At 34.2% G+C, this 25,217-nt stretch overlaps 2 protein-coding genes across 6 annotated transcripts in view; one reads left to right on the forward strand and one right to left on the reverse strand.

Moving 5' to 3' along the window:
- LOC142340576 (uncharacterized) overlaps positions 1-14,600 on the forward strand; it is a 200,557-nt gene extending 185,957 nt beyond the window's left edge. For 3 of the 5 annotated variants that reach the window (XM_075391243.1, XM_075391244.1, XM_075391246.1), the window contains exons 2-3: positions 4,662-5,162; positions 14,232-14,600. In XM_075391243.1, the coding sequence (XP_075247358.1) occupies positions 4,859-5,162; positions 14,232-14,497 (570 nt within the window). In that variant the 5' untranslated portion in view covers positions 4,662-4,858 and the 3' untranslated portion in view covers positions 14,498-14,600. Of the gene's footprint in view, positions 1-733; positions 852-4,661; positions 5,163-14,231 lie in introns of those variants that run through there. The other 2 variants (XM_075391248.1, XM_075391245.1) reach the window with 2 other exon arrangements.
- Positions 1-25,217, reverse strand: part of LOC142340572 (protein arginine N-methyltransferase 5-like) — a 102,388-nt gene that overhangs the window by 49,546 nt on the left and 27,625 nt on the right. The gene's annotated exons all lie outside the window — the stretch shown is intronic.

Genomic DNA, 25,217 nt, shown 5'->3' on the forward strand with positions numbered 1-25,217 from the left:
GAAAGTCCCATGTAAAAAAACTACTCTTCTATGACACCCTTGTTTTGTGTAGTTTTTACCAGTAACGCCAAGAGGCAGTTTTTTATTGAAATGAACAATATGACAATGACAAGCAAATTTAAATCAGAAATGATACTTTCCCAGAGCGATGCAAATTTGAAAATATCCAAAATACCTGAAGATGTGTGTGATTACACAGCATTTGAACCTGATCATAAGTCCAAGGACAGCGATTAGTTTTTGTTATTTACAATATCAACATAAGAACAAAAGCCAAATTAATCCTCTTTTTTTGAAGTATTCTTTCATTCTATTCTTTCCACATTATCTGTGATATTTCAATGTGTGTTTCAATTCAGCTTGTTTATATTTACTTAAGAAATAGTCGCAAAAAACTATTAAATGCATTTTATTTTTTATCTCAACATTTAGTTTTTCGGAAACAGAAGCTTGCGAAGATTAAAGAGCCACTTTATGGCACGTTCACGACTTTGTAGTAACATATGCCACGTTTTATCATTTCTTTTCCGAAATACTTCAAATCAACAACGTTGTTCTAGACATTAAACAAAGCAAATTTTTCAGAATTACTTTTTACTTAAATCAATTAATTGCAGCAAAAAATGCTAAACTCATTCTAGGCATTACTTGCGGACACTTTGTTTATTTTTCCTCTCATACGAAATTTGAGAAGCGATAACTTGTCATATTATGAGTCAATTTAATTATCTTTTCGCAGATTTAAATTTTTTCTTGTTCTTTACTTTTCATCAAAAATTAAAGTTTGAAATTGAAAGAGTACACTACGGTAAAAATTGGTCGGTTACGCGTCAAATTAGCCAATTGTTTGGGTAAGCAAGTTTTTAATTACGAACGGTTTTATTACCTTTACCGGTTGATATAACTTTGTTGGTCGATTTTTTCGCTAGGTTCATATCATTTAGGGTTTTCAATCAACCATTGCCTCGTTATACGCTCTATTTTTTTGTCAGAACTGTTTTAGCACATATCTTGTTCAAATTTTAAAGAATTAGTTTAAAAGAAGCGTTACACATTAGCGTTATACATAATTAACCTAATGCATGTAGTCGTTAGAGAGACAAAAAATGTGGTTGAAGTATAACTTTTTGCCGTTTCGCCTAAATAGCTCATGCGTTTAGCCAGTTTTTCTAGTCCGATAAATTTTGTCAGATTTCTGCTTTGATTTTCGTATCAATTCTTCACAGATCAAACACAGCCGATCAACTACAGCCCTACTAAAATATGCTAATTTGAATCCATTTGTATTATGCCGACCATTTTTTTGTTTCATTCCATAATATTGCATAGAGGCAGTTTATCATCGTCAGATTTTTATGTTCCTGCAGGCTTCACCGTCTGTTTGGAGTAATATCATTGCAATTTCCTCCAAACGCAAAACAATTTCACACTTTTTTTTATTCACATTACTTTTGTTTTTGGCTATTTGAGCCTCAATATAGTGGACAAGTTAGTGAGGTTAGAATTTCAACCAAATAACTGAGTTATTATTTGAGGAACTGATGAATTTTCCCAACAAATTACAAAACTTTACCATGCTTTCTTTTATTTTAGTCATATAGTTTGCACGACGGTAATAAAACAAATAATATTGATGCTTGCCTACCAGTTACTAATTATATGTCTTTGAAAACTGTTCTCAAACTAGAAACTTGAGCCTTTTCAATTCATTCCGACATCTTTTCTTTTTGGAAAAGAAAAATTTGATCCGAAAATTTTATTTAAAATTAAATTCAACATGACAGCTCGCTGGAGACTGTCCTCAGCACAGAATGTTTCAATAGAAGTCTTGAGTTCATCAAAAAATTGTCTTTGGACTGGGACAAAAAGTCCTTCAAACTATCAATTTTTTGAAGATCACATTGACGCGTCTTTTCCGTTGCAACCTTGAGTAGGACCTATTTCTTTTGAAAAACAAAAAATCAAAAAGCTGTTTATATGATATTAGCTGATGAAAAACAAAATACGTTGTCAATTATTTTGCAATATGAAGCAAATTTTCATAAAAACTTGTTCAAAGTTCAAAAAGAGCACCAGTTGAAAAGTTTTAGTTAACGAAAAAAATAAAGTAAAATTTAGAGTCAAATAATCTGCCAAATTATTTTTGCCGGACAATTGTTTCAAGTTAATAACAACTTATTAAGTGATGCGCATATTCAATCAAAAATATTCTTTCTTTCTTTTCAATATCTACGATACCAATCGTAATATACTTCCTAATATACTTTTTGAACAAAAAACTGACGTTTCCTCAAAACGATAGACACACGCTCGTAAAGTCAGGTAAATTGTCATTTCAAGTGTCAATCAATTTTGGATCAATTGGAGTAATTGCTTGAAAATCCATAAAAAATTAGTTGAGAGAACGCAGCAGTGTTAAAAAACATAATTTTTTGTCCGTTTTCCCCCTTTTTTCTGATGCGCTTAAAAATTTTCTTTGGTTACCAATTTAATTAACAGTAATGACACTCTTTATTACCTGAGAGAGATGGTTTAGGAAAGTATTTTACAATATTAAAAAAATGTTTTTCTATTTCACTAAAAACTTGAATAAGGTAAATATTTCTAAACCAAATGTAAACCAGACATGACACCAATTGGGATGCTAATCAATATGAGACTAATTGGGCAGTGCAAGCACTCTTTAGTACCAAAACACGAGAAACGAAAAATGTCTTTTTGTTCTTCACTCAATTGACTATTTTCCTCCTGTTATGTTTTCGAATGACCCTTAAAGAATCCATACAGAACAATTTTTATGAAATCAAAACTCTGAAATCTGAGACGCAGGGTTTCAAAGTATACAATCAATAAGCATATTCATTTACAAGGCAATTATAATTAAATATCGATTTCAAAAATTGCCTTGTTTGATTTTTTAAATATTTTTATGAAAACAAAAATAAATACAGAGCACTTCATAATTTAAGTTGGATGAAACAAACAGTCAACTTTGAAACAGTTGAGAGCCTAAATCAGAAATTCAGTTGGAGCATCGAGAATTTTTAACAGAAAAAAAACAAATAAAAAATGATTTGGTCCTTTCTTCTAATGATTCTAGACTCTCAATTGTTTCATCTAGATACTCAGTGGTCTCAGCTATCTAATATTTGGCCAAATTTGTTAATCCTCGAATAAGTTGATTTTCAAAAGAACAACGGGATGTGTTCAGTGTAATTGATCACATCAATTGAGAAAACGCAATGACTATTTTATAAAATTTCGTTTGATCTTTCGGAATTATAACAATGTTCAAATACAACAAAGTTGCATAAAATAATTTAAAACTACAAAAACCTGAGAAAGATTATCAGAGTATTTTCTTCGTTCGTTAGGAAATCGTTTTTTATAGTTTTTTGTGTACTTTAAGTGTATACAATTGCTCAATTGGATTAAGTTTCGGAAAAATAAAACCACAAAATAAGTTTTTTAGATTATTATTTTAAAGCTCAAAGGATAAAGAACGAATTTAAAAACATTTTTTTTTCTTTTTCCTCTTGCACAGGTTTAGCGTCTTGTTTCAATTTTTTCAATTTCCACGTTTCCGAACTTTTATCTTTTGTAAAAAAGAACTTCGTAAAGCTTGACAGTTACTCTTTTAGCATGCAAAAATAAAAACTTAAAAACATGCCCCAATCATTAAATTTTTACGAAGTTGTTTAATTCTGCAGCTATACTGGGCACTACGCTTGTGCTTTTATTAATTTTATATTTAAAATTCTGAATATGCTCACAAATAATAGAGGTGCATTTTTTTAGAAACCGAAATATCATAAAACTTGACAGTTGTAAAAACATGGGTCGACTTATGAAAAGATTTTCTGACCACTTTATTAGTGGTCTGGAGCATGTAATTAAAGTAGGGAAGTTATTCCCACGCCGACTTTATTTGTCTTTTCATATTGTCTGCCTCTCCACCTGTAAAATAAAAACCCGCTGCAGGTAATAATTTTCTTTGCATTTTTTGTCAGAAATTTAGAATAAGTTTTTTTTTAAAAGCAGCTCCTGTTAAACTTCTCAGTAAATGTCAGTTTAATGTTTCTAAGATTTCTATTAATAAATGTGCGATATATAATGTGATATATTTTCATCAGTTAAGGCTGATTATTATGTACTGATGCGTTGAAGAGATTGACTGTTGTATTTTAAAGGAAATCAAAGCAGCGAGTAAAAAAAGTTTATCCAAGAAATAATTTTCGAAAATGTTAATAAAATTGATTGTTATATCTTGCTAGTTCATAAATTCATAATTTTTAAATGCGGGAGGAGGGGTGTACAAGTTCTTAACATTCCCAATTCTTGTAATTCTTGGAATTAAATTGTGTTCTCAGACACCAAAATGCCCTTCTATTCTTATTTATTCTAAAAACTCTCAAGTCAAAGAGTGAAAACTTCAATTTGATTCCAAAACAACAGACGCATACTTTATTTCGCGCTCAACTGAAACTGTAACAGGCGACAAAAATGTTTTCATTTCAACACCGCACTTAACCTACAAAATGTTTTCACTTTTTCAGCTCTGGTGATCATAAGTGGTGTATGCAATAAAATATCAGCCCTATTTTATGCCTCCTGCTGGCAGGCATAAATCTATTTTGATAATGCTTGATTTATTGCTTTAGATAGATTCTTCAAACGGCACCACCGCCAAAATTCACTGGCACTCTCCGAGCTGAAGGAAACATATTACGACATATTAGCCAGCTGTTTTCGCTCGTCTAAATCTATATCCTCAATTACTTATATAGTCAAAATTTAAATTAAACTGTTTTGTCTCAACTAGCCGAAAGTCTGCAATTTTAAGTGGAGAAGAATAGTTATGGACAACTTAGCCGAAAGTTCGAACTCGCAATCGAATAAAGACCTCGCAATTTCGGACAATGACCTTGAAAGTTCCAATGACCCGAAATCAACGAGCTCAGAACCGAATGAAAATGAGGAAAAAGGTGCACAAATGGAACTGGAGTCGATCCCGCCATATGAGGAAAGAAGTGAACAAGTAAAGGAAAAGAATATGTCTGCAGATAGGCAAGATCTTTGCGAGAGTGACCTGAAAAGGTACAGAGTCTATGCGGCAGAAGAGGACGAGAAAGAACTCAAAGACGCAGTTCTGAAACATTTGGGTGAGAATTATTTCATATTATTGCACAGTAAACTAAATTTTTGATAGCTTGGTAAAGTAGAAAACAATTGAATAAGATTGACAAAAAATTTGAAGTGAATTCCAATATTTGACTTTTTTACAGTTTCAAGAAACAAGGTCTTGTCAAAATGTACCGACGAGTGTTTGGTTTAAATAAAACTGGTCAAGGGCCTGCAATTTTCAAAAATGTCAATTTCTTGTGCGTATTTACGTAATTTAACGATTTGTATCGATTTGTTGGATAAATTTGCTTCTCTGTTTAATCCTGTTATTTGGCTTTATAGTTCAATTCTTCTGCATTTTTGGACTCAAAAAACCTTTGCAGCAATGAAAATGAGCACTTGAAATCATGATATATTATGGTGCGTCGCGGAGGGACGATATGTATATATAATAAGTCAGCAGAAACTTAGTAGAAAACTATGTACGAAACAAAAGAGTTCTGATTCAGTTTTAAATTAGACTCATAATAATGTCAGGAAAATATACCTAATACCAAATTACACAATGCCATAATACTCAATTCCAAAATATCCAATGTGCGACAATACCATATGCCAAAATAACCCATTGCAAAATAACCATTACCAAAAAACCCTAATTGAAAATTAATTAATAGTTCTAAAATTGCAACAAATGTACAATCCCATGATGAGGCTACAGTAAACAATTAAGTAAAAATTAATTAATTTGACAGAATTTAATTAAACCGGACTCAAATATATCACAGAAATGCATTGGTAAACATTATGTTTAGCCGTCATTCTACTCATTACAATTGACTAAATAAAGACGTTGCACATGAGCGAAAATAATTGGGGCAACTCCCAGCAGAACCGATTAACTTTTATCTTTGATGGACATAAGTTTCAAAAAAGTTAGGAACAAAGACTACTACGTATTGGAATTATAAATGCAAGCAGAATGTAGGCAATAGTATGATAATTACCAACATTCTTTTGCCATTCAATAGATGGTTCGATATTGCAACTTAGCTGTCATTGCCAATCAGATTGGTCATAAATCGGACATTTAACCAAAAAAAGCTCTGAAAACGTGCAGCAGCCAGCAATTACAGCATTCTTCTTTAAGACACAGGAACATTTTACAACGAGATAATGCTCATCTTTTGTACACAAATGAATCTACATTCGCTGAAAACGATCTGTGCGCTTTGGCTCTATGACCGAACTTCGCAACCTGTATAACCCTTTATAGGCTGTTGATATTCAAATTGGAAGTTTTCATCAACTTTGCATATATGCTTAACTAAGCAGCAAGAGAGATAACTTGTATCCGAAGCCTCTTGTTGGCTTGCATGAAAATGATTGTGGATTTTCGCCGGACATAATACTTCTGAATTTCAAAAAAGTTGCAACCATTATGTTCGCAGATCAATATGCGGCAAGTGTATAAAAAGCAGCTAATTTAATTGTGTCAAATTTTTAAAAGGAAGCTAAGTGAACTCGGCTTCGAAAAATTGTTGAAAACAGCCCTGAATTACCGTTGACGTTGCGAATGATTCCAGCCCTGAGTTCTGTGCCTGAATAAATGGTATCTGACTCCTTCGATCTTGTAATTGAGAAACTACAAGACGTGTTTGAATTTTTTAATAAGGAATCCTTGCAACTGATAGACAAGCTACTTTCAGAAAATTTGCGTCCAAATTGAAAATTGGACGGATCCGTAGAGAATTGCGATATCGGCTTGAACTCTGGAATCACAACAAAGATGCAGTTGAGAGTTAGCAAGAATTACGATTGCAGTGGATTGTTGGCATTTAGGCGTTACGTCTTTCTTGGGAACAATCTTTTCCGTCGGGCTTTTCAAGAGATGATTTTGCTCAATGCTGCCAATCAAATGTTCAACATTTACAAATTGTTAAGTGAGAAGCAGAACAGAAACCAAAAAGTACAGAGTTTTGAATGAAAACGGTAAAAGGCTGCCAATAATTTTAAAAATGATGATATCTCATATTTAAGTTCACTTGCTTTTTACACTCTTTCCTCAGCTTCAATAACTTTCACAGTAGCGTTTTGTGATTCTGGCAAAAAAAATTGTTTTCGGAAAAAAACTTATAGAAAGTTGAAGAGTTACAGAGCTGATAATATTTATGTGAGTTCTCTGTGTGCTCTGGTTTTCGAGATTCCTCTCCCCATTCTTTTGTTTCCATTTATTTCATAATCCCAAATTTTGTTTTTTTGAGATTTTTTAATCATCGGAGTTTTAAGAGCTGCCGTGTAATGCGATGCATTCATCCGCTAAATGGATTGCGCTTCAAATGTAATTTGATATTCATTTGGAGTTTTTGAGCTTTCATGTGTAACGGTTTAAACAAATTTGGCATAAACGAAGGCTCTTGGACCTAAAAAGCAGTTTGACCTAAAAACGGTTTGAACTAAAAGCGCCATTTGAATTGTTGAACACTTTTTGTTCCCTTTAAAGTTATAGTTTGCAAATGGTATAACAATTGACATCATTTTGTCTTGCTTTGTTCTTTTTTCACATGAATACGTTTTTACCAGTTTGCACATGAAATTGAATTGAGCAATCTGTATCAAAGCTAGCATCAAAGATATTCTGTTTTTGTTACAATTTCGTATGTTCGCATTGGTTTTTTTTGGCAATGGCTATGTTTTCATCCGGTATTTTGAAATATGGGGTATAATGGCGCTGGGCACTTTGGAATTGGGTAAAATGGAATTGGGTATATTGTCATGCAACCACTCATAATGTTTTTGTTTTCTTCATTATTTAATTTTGGCTTTCACGCTATTTAGCTAATATATGGATCAACTAATTGAGTGATGTGCATTTCAGAATTAAAATGTTTTTCTTGGCGAAATTATTTGTTTCATGTTGTGGAAAAGGTTAACTACAAATTTAGCCATTAGAACAAAAAACAAAGAAGCAATGATTTCTTTCATTCAAACAAGGCATATTATTTTCTCGTATTACCATTAAAACACTATATTTTTTACATCAACCAGGCACAGAAAATCTGTTGAAAATGTTATATGTTTTGATCTAAAAAAGCTTCTGGCATTTTTGCCGTTACTTTCAATCGTTATTGAAAATATTCTTTCAAAGATTCGCGACCTTCTCTAATATTTTCTCATATTTAGTAGAACATTATACAGACAAACCATTCAAAAAAAATATTACTTGTGAGTTTTTGAGTAGGCGAAGCCCAATTTTTTGGAACGAATTGCACAGTTTGCCAATCTATTGAGATTTTTTATAATTATTCAGAAAAAATTGACTCCATTCGTTTTTTCAACAAAATATCTCAGCTATAATGAATAAACAGTTGAAGCATTTTAAGTATAAAGGCTGAGATTTGTTATTTGGGCACCTAAATAATTACCGTTTTTATTACATTTAATGCGACGTTGGCTGATGAGATGACCTGCACTGGTCAAAGAAATGATGGTAATCAACAATTGCTATTAACTATTGGCTCTGGCACAGTTTAGGTGAACTGGTCATTTTTAAAGATTATGTTAACCCGAATTTTTATACCACCGGTTGGTTTGATCCATTTGTAAACATTGAAACATTGCAAACTGATGGTCATTTTTGACAGGCATTTTTGACAGCCAACAACTGTGATGACTAAATGAAATTGAAAAACATTATAAATCGTGTTAAGTTTCTGAAGAGAAAAAACTCAAATATCGCTTTTTACTTCAAATTGTTTGCTATTTGTTTTTCATTATCGTTTTGGCAACGTTTGTGTCACTATTTGTGATTTCAAAATTTGTGATTTAAATTGCCGAAAAAATTAATTTGAAACAGAGTTCTTGATTTCAAACTCACTGCTTCTTCACTAATTTGTTTAAAATTCAATGTTTTGAAAAACACTGTGCGTTAAACAGTTTTTTTCAACAAAAAATTTTTCCCATAAACCAGCGTAACCTATTACTCTATAATTAAGTTATAAATGCTTAAATGTCAACAAATTCGAGTAGATTTTTTAAAAGTTTCTTTTTTTTCCACCCACTTGAACAATACTGAGCTATTGCAATTTTACTGAAATTCTGACTGAGCTGCAAATTTTTACCCGTGATATATATATGTATATGTACTGAATGTGAAAAGCAATGTTAGCTGTTCTAATTTTTTACCGAGTAGATACTCAATTTTTGATGCTATTATTCTTCAACCTAAAAAAAATTGATTTTTTTCCATATCTCTGATTGGCATATTAGCCTTCCGCCCTAACTTTGAAATTGCGAAAATACTTAGCTCTAAATTGCCAGAGACCCCAATCTAGTTGATGAGGTGCCGATGTCCAGTTTCACAACAAAAAACGCTACCATGAAAGCAAAATTTGATCATATCTTTTTTCTTTCTAATGTATAACGCAAATGTAAATTCAATTACCCGGGTCGCCGCTTCCTAGTAGTCATACAAGGATCATATATGATGTCATACAAATCATAAAGTATTTCCTAGTACGATCCTTGTATGACTACTAGGAAATCATATATGATCCTTGTATGAAATCAAGGAAATCATAAATGCTAACTAATACTGCTCGTAGATCGTAAGCATTCGAAAACCGATAGCCGACCCATTGAAACCACTGCGAGCTGACATATGACCTATGAAATCATTTATGATCATTGTATGACTACTAGGAAATCATATATGATCCTTGTATGACTACTAGGAAACCATATATTATCCTTGTATGACTAATCGGAAATCATATATGATCCTTGTATGACTACTAGGAAATCATATATGAGCCTTGTATGACTACTAGGAAATCATATATGATCCTACAAGGATCACATATGATTTCTTAGTAGACATACAAGGATCATAGATGATTTCTTAGTAGTCATACAAGGATCAAATATGATTTCCTAGTAGTCATACAAGGATCATAAATACTACTAAGAAATCACGCACAGGGGAAGGTCCCAGATAAGCCGGGACCTAAACAGCACAAGAAAGAAAGCAACGGTAGCACCAATAAAGAAAGGGCTGGGTCCCAGATAAGCCGGGACCTAAAGAACACAAGCAGGAGAGAACATGAGAGGCACTCCATGAGTGATTTCGATGAAACGGTAGCAACTGCTGACTACCGAGGCACCAAAAACACTCAAATAGTGCATCTCAGAAAAGGAAAGGGGAGCTCCGGTTAAGCCAGAGCACTAAATCTAAAGGGGCTGGTCCCAGATAAGCCGGGATCTAAACAAAACAAAAACAGGAAAGCGAAAAAAAGCAAACAAACGAAAATGCGGGGCTGTCCCAGATAAGCCGGGATCTAAACAGCACAAGAAAGAAAGCAATGGTAGCACCAATAAAGAAAGGGCTGGGTCCCAGATAAGCGGGGACCTAAAGAACACGAGCAGGAGAGAACATGAGAGGCACTCCATGAGTGATTTCGATGCAACGGTAGCAACTGCTGGCTACCGGGCCACCAAAAATACTCAATTAGCGCATCTCGGAAAAAGAAAGGGGAGCTCCGGTTAAGCCAGAGCACTAACTATAAAGGGGCTAGTCCCAGATAAGCCGGGATCTAAACAAAACAAAAATCATACAAATCATATATGACCTAGTATGATTACAAAGAAATGTCCATTTTTTTGCTTTGCTAAGTTTTGCCAACGCTAATTATGGTGTTTAATCTTCTGAATGAAAGTCTCTTTTAACATTACGATTGCGTTGCGCCATTAAAAAAAATTTGTATGATTCTTGTATGATTACTAGGAAATCATACAAATCATATATGACCTAGTATGATTACAAGGAAAAAATTTTTTTGTTCTTATAGAATGGCTGCAATGATTCTGTTTTTCTGGTGTCAGTTGTTTAGGCCGTATTAAATTAAGCCTATTAGTGTAAAGTTTGATATTTTGTATGATCCTTGTATGACTACTAGGAAATCATACAAATCATATATGACCTAGTATGATTACTAGGAATCCTATATGACCTAGTATGATTACTAGGAATCATATATGACCTAGTATGATTACTAGGAATCATATATGACCTAGTATGACTACTAGGAAATTTGTATGATGAGCAACCCGGGTATAGTTGAAAAAAGATATAAAACCTTGAGACAACTTTCTTTTTATTCGGAAACTTGGATTGAGTTCTATAAAGTTACATTGGGGGCATTTTGTTAAGTTACCACTGCTTTTTGTCCCAATTTCAAAGTTAAGGGAGAGTGTGTAACTAGTGTAGGGTTTCATTGGTGTAATTTTAAAAAATATATATTACAAGTTGGAGAATTTTTGAATTTATAAGTTGGAGAATTTTAATTCGTAAAATTAGGGGTTGCACAATTTTTTGCCATTCATTATATATTACGAGGCAGCTTTCAGCGCGCTTATATAATATTTTATATTGCAAATCAGTCCGTTTCTCAAATATTCTTTTCTTGGTATTTGAAAACAGAGTTAAATTTAAATAATATGCCCCACAGTTTGGGCAATAAGTTTGGTGTTCAATTTATTGCTTGTTATGCTTTTGAGCTAAATGAAAATGAAACTCAGACGCTTGAACCGTTCTAGAACTGCTATGAAAATAACTAACTTTTTTCAGCTGATATGCTTCTTTTTTGATCTGTGTCTATATGGTTCTTATCTTTGCAGATATGGAGCTATTAATAATCCAAAATCTGTATTTAGATAACAGTTCTGTTCAATTATGGCTAATTGGGACTTTTCTCACATTAAAAATAAAATATATTGACATAGTAAAATATTTTGAATTTTTAATCTGAGATGTTCAAGGATTTCAATTTGTTTTAAACCTTTCGCTGAAAATTAAAAACCTAAAGTTGTATCTACTTACAATTGGGCAGGTGTGGATCTCCGATTAGAACGTTTTCCATCAGGCTATCAGATTTAAATTTCAATTTTTTGTTTATTTACTTCGTAAGGCAAACAAACAGGGCATACTACTGAATTACTATTGCCGAACCCAAATCTCCTTGTCCTTGTCAACTGATCCATTATTACTACAACTTTTTAATATTTGACTTTATTGTTTTCACTATGCGGCATACCGGTTTCCTTTTAATCAATTTCGCTGAAAAAGTGGTAATCTAATATACATCAAAAGCTCTAAGATTTTAAGAAGTGGTGTGGTAGCCATTGTTAAGAAAAGGAACAATGCCGAGCAAACAAAAGGTCGATCAGAGACTAAACTTTTGTGATCTCGTTCATCTTAAATTAGCCAATTAACAATTTTTTAATCAAATATTGGAATTATTAATGAACTATTGATTTCATTTCAAATGAACGCGAAGGAATAAAACTTGGGCGAAAACATGACCATAAAATTTTTTCGGCTGCTCTTTGCCATTTCGCCCCATATTTCAAGCAGTTTGCGGGAAAATTTTGGCAACTTTTACTTCGTACAAGCAGTCACCTATGCAGTTAAAGTTACACCGACAATTTTAGTTAGCTTATTCCTTCTAATAAAGTTCGTTAATGTCGACATGACAGAAACTGAAAAACTGAAAAACTTACTTGGCATATTGTTGATGTTTTCGCTACAAATTCAATATTGTATTTTCTAATTGTTCTACTTCTCCCCCGCCATTGCTGTCAAAATCAATCAATGTAAAATTCCATAATTGGCTATATAATATATATATATATATATATATATATATATAAATTCTATATATATATATATATATATATATATATATATATATATATAATATATATATGTGCACTCTAAAAATTTCTCGTGTGAAATCACAAGATTTTTTTCTCGTGTAATGAAAATATGCATTTCCAATGCTCACTAAACCTCGGACTCGCGATTAATGAATGCCGAAAAAACTCCTCATTTAGATTAGCTACGAGATTTTCCGAGCAACTCGAGGCATTCAATCCCAAGTTTTTTTTGGATCAATTTCTTCTGCTAATGTATTAAAATCAGCATCAGACTGATAGTTCAATGATCAACTTTCCTAGGAGGTTGAATTTGAGACAACAGTAACGTAGGGTTAGCACGACGTCATTTCTACAATTCAACCTCATACAGATTTTTCTAAAATTACAAATAACTTTCAATGTTCATTGCTTTAACTTCTCTTCTTTCTGGGTTTTGGCTCGAAAACTGGGTCATAATTAAGGCATACTGTTGACCAGTTAAGGCATACTGTTTGTAATTTTCAGAGAAGTTGTTTTCGCAGTTGGGCCATAATTTTGACCAACCCGAAGAGTTTCGTGCCAAAAATTGTTTCTACTTCTAGTTCTACAACTGAAGCCCTAATTTGTATTTAACCTGAACCACTGTCTCTCATTTCTAGTAATTTCTAAACCCAATATTTTCTGTTGCTGAACCGAAAGAAAATATTACATGAGAAATCAAGTAAAGTTGGCCATAAAATTGTGTATTTTCTATCCGATTCTGGCGTAAAAATGAATGCCAAAAAACTCCTCATTTAGATTAGCTACGAGATTTCCGATAAAAGGTCGATCATTCATACGAAAAAAGGTCGATTTACACGAGAAATCGTGTAAGTTTACACGATTCTCTCGAGCTTAACCTCAGGATTTTTCGTGTGATTCACACGATTAATCATAATTTTCATGCAATTTTTCGTGTGTTTCAAGCAAATGTTTCATGGGTTTTCATACGAAAAATCGTGTGGTTTTCACACAAAAATTTGGTTGAGAACACACGAGAAATTGTGTGAATTTTACATGATTTATCGTGTGAATCACACGAGAAATCCTGAGATTAACCCCGATATAATCGTTTAAATTTACATGATCTCTCGTGTAAATCGACCTTTTATCGTGTCATTCTTTTTACGCGAGAAATCGGGTAAAAATACACGATTTTTTGTTGAACTCACACGATAAATGAGTGTGTGTGTGGGGGGGGGTATATGACACGGCATTCCTAGACAAGATACAAGAAACGAACCAAGAAATTTAATAATGAAACCTCACATTTTTGGTTTTTGGGAACTTACTAAAGAAAGCGCAAAACATTGTTAATTAAGATCATTTTTCCTTGACTTTGCTTGATCTGCGTGGTTCACCTATCACTGTTTCAGAGAAGAAAAAGCAGAAAATCAAGGAGAGATCCACATCCAATGTCACCAGCAGTAGAGCATCCATAGCAGTCGCATCATCTCAACTTATCCGGAAGAACTCAACTGGACAGATTGTAGAGGCATCCAGTAGCGACACGATTCAAGAGGTGGACGAGGGGTTCCGCCGGCTGTCAGTTTGGCAACCCATGAAGGAAAAGTTCAAGCTCAAATCCACAAAAGATATTAAAATTTTAACCAAAGCTGAGCTTGAGAGCACTAATGACTAGCTGTACAGCCACAAAGTCCTGTCAAACTCTTTTTTGGAACTCTTAATTTAAAATTTATTTCGTTTTGTGAAGAATTTGGTAATTTACTTATTGCATTTTTTTGTCCGGGTCAGAAATTCAGCTGTCGCGGGTCAGAAATTAATCAAATTCAGCAATAGAAAGGGGGGTTCCTATCATAAAATCACATTGTTGTAGATATATGCTAATATGCTAACGGGGGACGGGGGGGGGGGGTTGGGTGAACGTGCATTTGTTTATCTGCTCTTTGGCTTTGGCATTATAATATGAAAGATGGAGGGTTCGACGTACAACATACAACATATAACAAAAAACTTTTGAAAAGTCTAGTGGGGAGGGGGGGGGGGGGGGGGGGGGAGGTGGAGGTGGTCAGAGAATTGACTAAAATTATACAGTCGAGCACTCTGTTAAAATTGAGCACAAGTTTTTTTTTGGGTCGAGTAAAAGTCGTTTCATGGGCATTTTGGGTCGAGCATGGTCTTTTCAAGTGTCGAGAAATAGCATTTTAATAGTCTAGCCGAGGAAAATTTGTCGGTCGAAAAAAAGGCTTGTCATAAGTCTGCTTTTCTGCTTGTCTGCGCATTTCAGTGTAGCATACAGGACTGGTAAGTTGAAAAATTTTAATTAGAATGTTCAATCAATCAAATCAATGAAATTCCATATTCACTGTTTGCTTGTAGCTGATCCTTAGGAATCCCCACTCAAAACCCACATATCGCCGCAGAGGTATACCAAAACATTCATGGGCAAAAATGCCCGATCAGTGAATCTCTTGTTCGTTTTTCCTACGTTAATAAATTGAAAATTCAGCAATTTTGCGAAAAATAGATACTTTAGCAAAAATAGGCAAATTGAAGGGAATTGCGCAACCCGTGTTAGCAAAAGTGTCCAAGTTTCATTAGCAAAATTGAGATACAAGCCGTGTATCCTGTTTTTCGCGCTATGTATCACGAATCTGTTCGATTTATGTATCTCCTTTTCGCACGCAACGCAACTCGATATCGCACTAAATGTATCTACAATCCGCAATTATGCCTAATGAAATCGCGTTTTTGAGACTGTAGAAAATGTTTAAAGCTTTAATAATTGATAGCAATTAAGTGGTTAAAATGGATTACAGTTTAATAACATACCGTATCGTAGCAACTCCATGGTTTTTCGTGCTTTAGAAAAGAAATTTGACAACAAAAATTAAATTCTGAAATATCCCTCAGTTTGAATTTAGGATAAAAGAAAATGAAACTATCATCAACTGAGATTTTTGGTCGTTGCATTGCAACATCCGTAATTGTTCTATCTATAAAAGGAATGTTTAGCCTCTAGCAATTTTTAACTCCTCTTATTTGTCCATAACAAGATTAAAAAGGGCAGGAAGTTTCGGTAAATAACCACATGTGAAATAATTACTGTTTTTTTGCTAAATTTGATTGAATGAGTGAATCCCAATTGCGATTATCAATTTATTTTTGTTGAACCGAGTTTATTCAGTGTTTCTTTCGTCTATCTACCGGTCTACAGGTGTCGAACAATTTTTCTTGGAGAAATTCAGTTCTGCGTCTGGTTTTAGATGTCCATTATTTTTGTTCTGAAAAATTCCTTCATTCTGAGACTACTTTTTGCGTGTTTTTACAGGTTTACATATGTCTGTTAATTTTTGATTCAATATTTTTTTGCGTCTATTTACAGGTTTATGGGTGTCTATTAATTTTTTCCAATCAATTTTGTTTTAGCGACCCTCAGTATTTTTACGCCTCCAGTTACAAATTAGAGTTCGAACAGAGTTCGAACACTGAACCCTAAAATGTAACACGTTGATTAGCAAATGTGTTGATAATATCTTAACAAAGCGATTAAATTACCAAGAACTATTAAAATGAAATTTAATTTTACCGAGCAGAACACTCTCCTATTTGAATTAGATATCGCCGTTCGTTCCTTCCAATGTGATGCATTTTATTATTTCTCCATTGAGAAACTCTTTTAAAGAGAACAAAGTTACTTATGTTTTGTGTTTTTTCTCAACCAGAATTTAGGCAACATAAGAAATAAATAGTAAATCATAAATAAAAACGATCTTGAAAGAAATTTCTGGACGTCATTGTACAAGTTATCGATGATAAATGTCTTGCTGAAAGGGAAAGATTGCTAAGAAACAATTGGTTTACAAACCAATTGGTTTTTTTGTAGGTGAAGTTTGCTCATAGAACGTTTTTTTTCTAGTGCTCAAAATGGAATCCGCTTCGAACAACTACGGCATTTGGTGACACAACTAGTGCAAAATGCCTGCAAACAACACTAAGATTAAAATGTGGCTGTATCTGGAGGTCCAGTAAAAAGCTTAAACTTCTGAAAAATTTTTGGTAAAGCAAGAAACGACTGCTCTTGAAACATTTATAAAATATTATGTCAATGTATGCTGTAAATTCAGTAATTCATACTATGCTAAGCAATACGGTGAGCCAGTTTTACCATTCAACAAAAACTGTTTTCTTACTTGCTTTTGACACTACTGAGTTCCTGAAAACATTAAATTCTTTGAAAAAAAAGAACTCAGCTGGTCATGATAAGATTAGTAGCAAATTTTTAGGAATTGCGGCGTCAGTAATCTTTTGGTCAAACTGATAAATAAGAGCATGAAGGAAAAATTTTATCCGGTTTATCTTAAAATTGCTGAAATAATTCCTATGAATAAAGACAAAAATTTTGGCGACATCCTAATTGATAGACCGATTAGCTTCGTTTCATCCCTAAGCAGGGTGTGAAAAATAATTTGAATACAAGAAAGGTCGATTTCTTCGAAATATCAAAACCCCTTTCTTTGGAGCAGTTCAATTTTCAGCCAAAATTATGATAAACACACGCTCTAGAGTCAATTACCAAAATAATGCAAAGGCATTAGATTTGTAAAATTTGGGTTTTGCCTTCTTCATTGAATTCCAAGGCTTTTGAAACAACTGATTTTGCAATTCTTTTTAAAAGACTTGAAAAATTAGGTTTTCAAGTAAAAAAAATACTGATTAATTTTTTTCTCTATGTGGTTCACGAATCAAAACAGTCGAAAGAAATGGAAATTAATGTGAGTGTTACTCAAGGGTGGGTTTTGCGTCGGTTGATCTTTGTGTTTTAGTTACCCAATTATCATATAATTATTATTATTTTAATTGAATTATTATTATTTTTATGAACATACCTACTTCTGTTTAGCAACTAGTTCATACTTTTGGTTAGCTAAGCGCTGAACATTTCAGAGAACGTAAAAAATACTCTCAAAAACTACGTCAATAAATCAAATTTTCGGTTGAAAGATAAGGGAAAATGTATAATGCAGATCATGTTATGCATTTTCGTCGTTTATCTTTTTCTTTTTTGCTTTATACCATGTTATTTATGCACAATAGGTAGAATCTACTGGCATAGTTTGCTGAATGGATTATGAAAATCGACCGAAAAGCCATTCGTTAGAAAAATGCAAGTAATTAGAACTTTTGCGACGCTTTTTCTGTGTTTTTGTTTCACAATAGAAACAAGGACTCAGGAGACTTGCATGGCAATTTCTTCAATGAGTAGAGGCAACAATTTTTTGGACAAAATTTTAACTTGATGATAAATCTTGATGGTTTTTGCTGTTTTGGAAGGTTGTCATCCAACTTTTCTTTTGTTACTGATTGATTGGTAATTAGTTCAGCCTTCTACATTGTCATGTAATAGTTGTGGTTTATCTTCATTTTTAAATTTTACCTTTTATTTCAATTTTAAGAGACGTTGACAAAATCTTTGTTTTAAATCTTCTAAACACAGACTCGCATAGCTTTTCTGGCAACATGAGAGCATGACCACTGTTTCAACGAATTCTTTTACATTTTTTTGTGTTTTCAAAGTTATTTAAAATGCACTTCTTTAAAATGCAATTAATTTGTGCCAGGTTGTATAAACTTGCTGTGAAATGACGGTTCATTATTATGGGATGCAATATACTGTAACTCTGAATTGTATAATTTTTCAACAGTTTTTTGCCGGAGATCTCGGTACATGATGTAATAGGATACGGATTGCGACAGAAATTCACACTTGTTTCGTTGAATTGAGTTTAATGTGATTTCTTATTAGTTAGCAAGGGTCACTGTCTAGCCAGGGCAATTTGGAGAGATTTTTTAAAAAAATAAACACAAATTTAGGCAGACACGGCTTCAAATACTTTAAGTGTAGATTAGCTTAAATGATTTTTTTATTTAATTTTTCTAAACGGAGTAGATCACAGTTTGTTTTAAATCGTTTTAAATTTCAAAAATTTTTGCATTGTGCCTGCTCTTTCGAGGATGTATCAGATTATACAATTTTTTAATAGAAATGATCACTGATTTATATTTAAGATTTTGGCTATAAGACACTGCTTGTTTGTATTGTAAAACTGTTGTATAATTTATCGTCTGGCTTATTTGTATACGATGTGAAAGGATACTGATTGGGAGAAAAAAAGTAGATTTATGTTGTCGTAAGTGCGCTTTTTTTACTCAGAGTATTTTTTTGTTCCGTGCTATTAAAACAATGAAACTCAAGAACATAATCTTTGGCATTCGCCCGAGCTTCCTGTGTCCATAAATTGAACATTGCGATTTAATCATCTATTTTTGTCTCTGGAAATTTTCTACTGTTTCGTAGAAAAACTGTCAAATTAAAGATTATTCAACGGATAAACCGTGACAACTTCTTTCTGATTACTTTGTAAACAATTATTATGTTTTAGTATTAATGCGGTTTTTCGTTTTATTTTTATCTAAAAAAAATGATAATGTTAGAATCGACATTAAAAGTAAAATAAACCCTCATTAGCACTTAAAGATTTAGTCTGCTCTATCGCTCAGGCCATCGATAATTTTGCTGTCTTTCTGCTTGTTGGGTTTGGTAAAGATTTCAATAGCTCTCAACATAAGATAAGTCTTTCTCTGTAGTTAAAGGTCTTCCATTTTCTTTCAAATTTTTTTGACACATTTTCAATCAGTTTCGAGAGGAGAAGAACCTTTTTTGCAAAACTGATGGCAGGACGGCCATTTTTGAGACCAAAAACTCAAACGGCTTTAGTTTTTGTGATCCGGAAAGTTTTTCATACTTGTTTTCACATTTTTTGAAGATGTGCCTGTTTATGTATTTATTTTAGAATTGATTGCTGATTAAAAATTTCCGGATTTGGTCCTACGGACAAAAAATTTGATATTTTTGTGTCTGGGTTATTGGTATATAATGCAAGTGGATACGGATTTGGGCAAATTTAGAAAGTATATTGTATTTGTTACTGAGAAAAATTTCATACACTGGTTTAGCTTTTGAAGTCCAGACGAGAATTCTTTTACAATAGTTTGAAATAAGTGCAACCTCTTGCCATTTATCCAGCTATCTCCTTTTGTAAGATTACTTTATTTTGGAAATTCAGATTCCAAAGTGCTGTTTTGTGAAAAAAATACTCTCTTTAATTGAAACTATTATCTGACGCCATTTTTTGTTACTAAAAACATTATATTGGTTGACAAAACTTGCATTTTGCAAATATTGCAAATATTTCGAAGTGAAAAATTTCCTTTTTAATTAATTCTTTTGTGAATAGTTTTATTCACCTCAATTTTCTCAAGCTTCTCTCATTGTCTCAAAAGATTCTGCCAGAATTGGCAACTTTTTGAAGCAGTTTGGTGGTTAAGTACTTCTCTTGTAGTGATCTCATTGGTTGATCACGATCATCAGTTTCAAACCAGGATTTTTGCTGTGTCTTTGGGTGAATTTAGGGTAAAAAACTTACGGTAAATTTACCTGAAAAATTGCCTTGATCAACTTGAAATGTTAAGGTTTTTTTGCCCTACCTTAGCTTTGCTGAAAAACACATTCCCAAGTTCTTGATTTTAACAGAAAAAATAATTAGTTGCCAATTTTATTGAAACCATTCATTTTCGTCATCGATACGTTAAAAATGAAAGTTAAGGTAAAATTACTTTAAAACCATTACGGTAAATTTTTACTTTAACTCATATTACGATAGGGATATGGTAAATTTGAATTTATTTTTTACCTTAAGAATTACCTTATTTTTTTCCAGTGTGGGGTGTATTCTTGAACTCGTTACCAGCGTCTACCGGTACCAAATTTTGCGATTAAATTTGTAACCACGTTTCGCTTTTTCTATCTTAACACATTGTACGTCCGAAACGTACTCACAAACTTCGAAAATGAAAATGCGGTGCCCTAAATGGAAATTCCAGTCTGTGCTTTCCACTTTTCAACTTCTGGGGACGCGCACTCCACAAGAAATTGTTCGGCATATAAATTGCTGTATAATCCTTCATTTTAGTAATCTTTAAAGATTAAACCGTTAACGGTTTAAAATTTTGCGAATTGCCCTTACCGCCGAACTAACAATAACCACATTTGTTTGGAAGTATTTTCCATTTTAGGCCAATGGAGGTAAACGTTCATTTCATTTTCCCAAACCGAAATAAACGCTCGTCGTGCCTTGTGCAATATATTTAGAACTTTGTTTGTGTTGCAGTTTGATAATCTTTTTGGTCTTTAGCATTGAAGCCCCCCGCCCCCCGCAAAATCATAGCCCCCATTATGGTATGTTTACCATGATTGGGGTAGGGGGTCATCTGACAACTAAAATGGTGGTGGGAGGGGACGGCCAATTTTTCTACTACTCGGGTCGAGGTTTGGTAAAAAAAAAATCTACAATTAGCGGGGGAAAAACTTTTTTTGAACGTAAAGCGCCCGCATCTTTTAGCTTTGAATGCGGCGAACTTTTGCGGTTTCTAGCGGTGAAAAAACTTACCGCATTCACCAGATTTCTTACAAAACAGAAAGTGCCGTACACGGGTTCGAACCTCTCACCTCCTGCATGTCGACAACTTCTTATTCTACTGCCCCATCTGTCACTTACTTCACTAATTCCTCTTAATTCAATATAAGCGTATTTAAGCGATTTGTGATTAAAGTGGTGAAATTTTTTTTCACCGCATTTTTGTGGTAGCGCTGAAGAATTTTTTTCCAACGCATTCTGCTTATAGCGGTGAAAAAATTTCTTTCAACGCTAATCTTAAATCTTTTAGCGATTTTTAGCGGCGACACTTCGACCCCCTGGAATCTTTTGGCATTTAGAAATTGAGTGCCAATAATGAATTAACATGTGAAAGAAGCAAAAATAAGGCAGATTCTTTGCGGTGTGTGATATCGAAGGATATCATCCTTTGCTATTTATTTGATGCCGTACTTTTTTATAGTATGCTCTTAAATAATTCAATTTTTTTGCTCTTCATCATTTAGTTCATAATTTATTAAATTCTTATCTTATGATCAGTTTAATACTTCCTTTCTTGGTTTTCCTCTTCGTGATCAGACATGTCTGATCACGCATTCTAGATCTGCTTATAAGCAGTTCAATTCACTTTTCAATTTTTGCAATTCAATATCAGTTGAACAATTTTCTTTGTAAGCCCGCACCGCGAGTAAGCATAAAATTCTCAAGTCATGATTTCGCTCCGCGAATCGCAATTTCCGTAATAGTAGACAAAACCGCATCGCGAGTAACTACTCAACTTAAATAGAGTACGACATGGCGCAGTCAGCAGCTGAGCGTACACCTCTCGCAATAGACGCTTTCTGGGACAAACCAACACCCGACCTTCCTCTTCGCTGTGAGAAATGGAGAGTGCAATATAAATTGGCACTATTGGCAAAAGAGAATATCATTCTCGATTCGACTTGGACCCAAACCCGAGATAGTGGACCTCCCTCTCAAACCAATAAACGAAGAAACTATAGTCGGCTCTTCGGCACAATCGGAGAGAGAAAGAAATGATCGCAATTCGCAACAAAAGATGAATTGGCAGAACAAATGCCAACGTCTAATTGAAGTCGGTATAATGTTGGGTGACCAACCATGTTCACTTGTGGATCGCAAAACCGTGTCGCTACTCTACCTAAGCATCGGATTGGAGGGAGGTCGCATTCCCAACTGCAAAAACCCGCACATCATGATCGATAACCTTACTACTGCAGAAATCTGGAAGATCGTGGAAGAGGCATTCATGTGTCCTCGTTACATAACTTTTGATCGTCCCGTTTTCCTAATTACGTCCCGTTTCCCGGTTTTTTTGCCCTACCTTAGCTTTGCTGAAAAACACATTCCCAAGTTCTTGATTTTGACAGAAAAAATAATTAGTTGCCAATTTTATTGAAACCATTCATTTTCGTCATCGATACGTTAAAAATGAAAGTTAAGGTAAAATTACTTTAAAACCATTACGGTAAATTTTTACTTTAACTCATATTACGATAGGGATATGGTAAATTTGAATTTATTTTTTACCTTAAGAATTACCTTATTTTTTTCCAGTGTGGGGTGTATTCTTGAACTTGTTGCCAGCGTCTACCTGTACCAAATTTTGCGATTAAGTTTGTAACCACGTTTCACTTTTTCTATCTTAACACATTGTACGTCCAAAATGTACTCACAAATTTCGAAAATGAAAATGCGGTGCCCTAATTGGAAATTGCAGTCTGTGTTTTCCACCATTCATCTTTTTAGGTGCGCGCACACCACAAGACATTGTTCGGCATATAAATTGCTGTATAATCCATCATTTTAGTAATCTTTAAAATTAAACCGTTAACGGTTTAAAATTTTGCGAAATGCGCTTACCGCCGAACTAACAATAACCACATTTGTTTGGAAGTATTTTCCATTTTAGGCCAATGGAGGTAAACGTTCATTTCGTTTTCCCAAACCGAAATAAACGCTCGTCGTCCCTTGTGCAATATATTTAGAACTTTGTCTGTGTTGCAGTTTGATAACCTTTTTGGTCTTTAGCATTGTAGCCCCCCGCAAAATCATAGCCCCCCTTACGGTATGTTTACAATGATTGGGGTAGGGGGTTCATCTGACCACTAAAATGGTGGTGGGAGGGGACGGCCAATCTTTCTACTACTCGGGTCGAGGTTTGGTAAAAAAAATCTACAATTAGCAGGGAAAAAAGTTTTTTTGAACGTAAAGCGCCCGCATCTTTTAGCTTTGAATGCGGTGAAATTTTGCGGTTTCTAGCGGTGAAAAAACTTACCGCATTCACCAGATTTCTTACAAAACAGAAAGTGCCGTACACGGGTTCGAACCTCTCACTTCCTGCATGTCAACAACTTCTTATTCTACTGCCCCATCTGTCACTTACTTCACTAATTCCTCTTAATTCAACATAAGCGTATTTAAGTGATTTGCGATTGAAGTGGTGAAATTTTTTTTCACCGCAATTTTGTGGTAGCGCTGAAATTCTTTTCACCGCACTCTGCTGGTAGCGCTGAAGAAATTTTTTCCACCGCATTCTGCTGGTAGCGGTGAAAAAATTTCTTTCAACGCAAATCTTAAATCTTTTAGCAATTTTTAGCGGCGACACTTCGACCCGGGAATCTTTTGGCATTTAGAAATTGAGTGCAAATAACAATATAACATGTGAAAGAAACAAAGATAAGGTAGATTCTTTGCGGTCTGTGATATCCAAGGAAGTTGCTATTCTCCATGACTCGCTAAGCTCCATGACAAGCTAAGCTACAACCAGCTAAGCTTCATGACTCGGACAACATTAGCGGGGAGGATAATACGGTTGCGGTAATTGAGAATGCAGTAAAGAAAGTTGAAGCCCTGAACATGCCCATCAAGATCGATATTACAAATACTACCTTGCTGTTGGACTCCAAAAGCGCATATTGTATTCTTAATCAATCACTCGCATCGCAAGTGGTACAAAAGAGTCCTTGCGCTTCGGCCGGGGAATCTTTTGGCATTTAGAAATTGAGTGCCAATAACCATATAACATGTGAAAGAAACAAATATAAGGTAGATTCTTTGCGGTCTGTGATATCCAAGGAAGTTGCTATTTATTTGATGCCGTACATTTTTATAGTATGCTCTTAAATTAATTCAATTTTTTTGCTCTTCATCATTCAGTTTATACTTTGTTAAAGTCTTATCTTATGATTAGTTTAATACTTCCTTTCTTGGTTTTCCTCTTCGTGATCAGACATGTCTGACCACGCATTCTAGATTTGCTTATAAGCAGTTCAATTCACTTTTCAAGTTTCGCAATTCAATATCAGTTGAACAATTTTCTTTGTAAACCCGCTCCGCCTGTAGGCATAAAATTCTCAAGTTATGACTTTGCTCCGCGAATCACAATTTTCGTAATAGTAAACGCACCCGCATCGCGAGTAACTACTCAACTTAAAAAGAGTACGACATGGCGCAGTCAGCAGCTAAGCGTACACCTCTCGGAATAGACGCTTTCTGGGACAAACCAACACCCGACCTTCCTCTTCGCTGTGAGAAATGGAGAGTGCAACATAAATTGGAACTATTGGCAAAAGAGAACATCATTCTCGAAACCCGAAATGGACCCAAACCCGAGATAGTGGACCTCCCTCTCAAACCAATAAACGAAGAAACTATAGTCGGCTCTTCGGCACAATCGGAGAGAGAAAGAAATGCTCGCAATGCGCAGCAAAAGATGAATTGGCAAAAAAATGCCAACGTCTAATTGAAGTTGGTTTAATGTTGGGTGACCAACCATGGTCACTTGTGGATCGCAAAACCGTGTCGCTACTCTACCTAAGCATCGGATTGGAGGGAGGTCGCATTCCCAACTGCAAAAACCCGCACATCATGATCGATACCCTT

This window comes from Convolutriloba macropyga, chromosome 6 (assembly GCF_964194025.1).
Source record: "Convolutriloba macropyga chromosome 6, txConMacr16.3, whole genome shotgun sequence".
Classification (NCBI taxonomy): Eukaryota; Metazoa; Xenacoelomorpha; order Acoela; family Convolutidae; genus Convolutriloba; species Convolutriloba macropyga.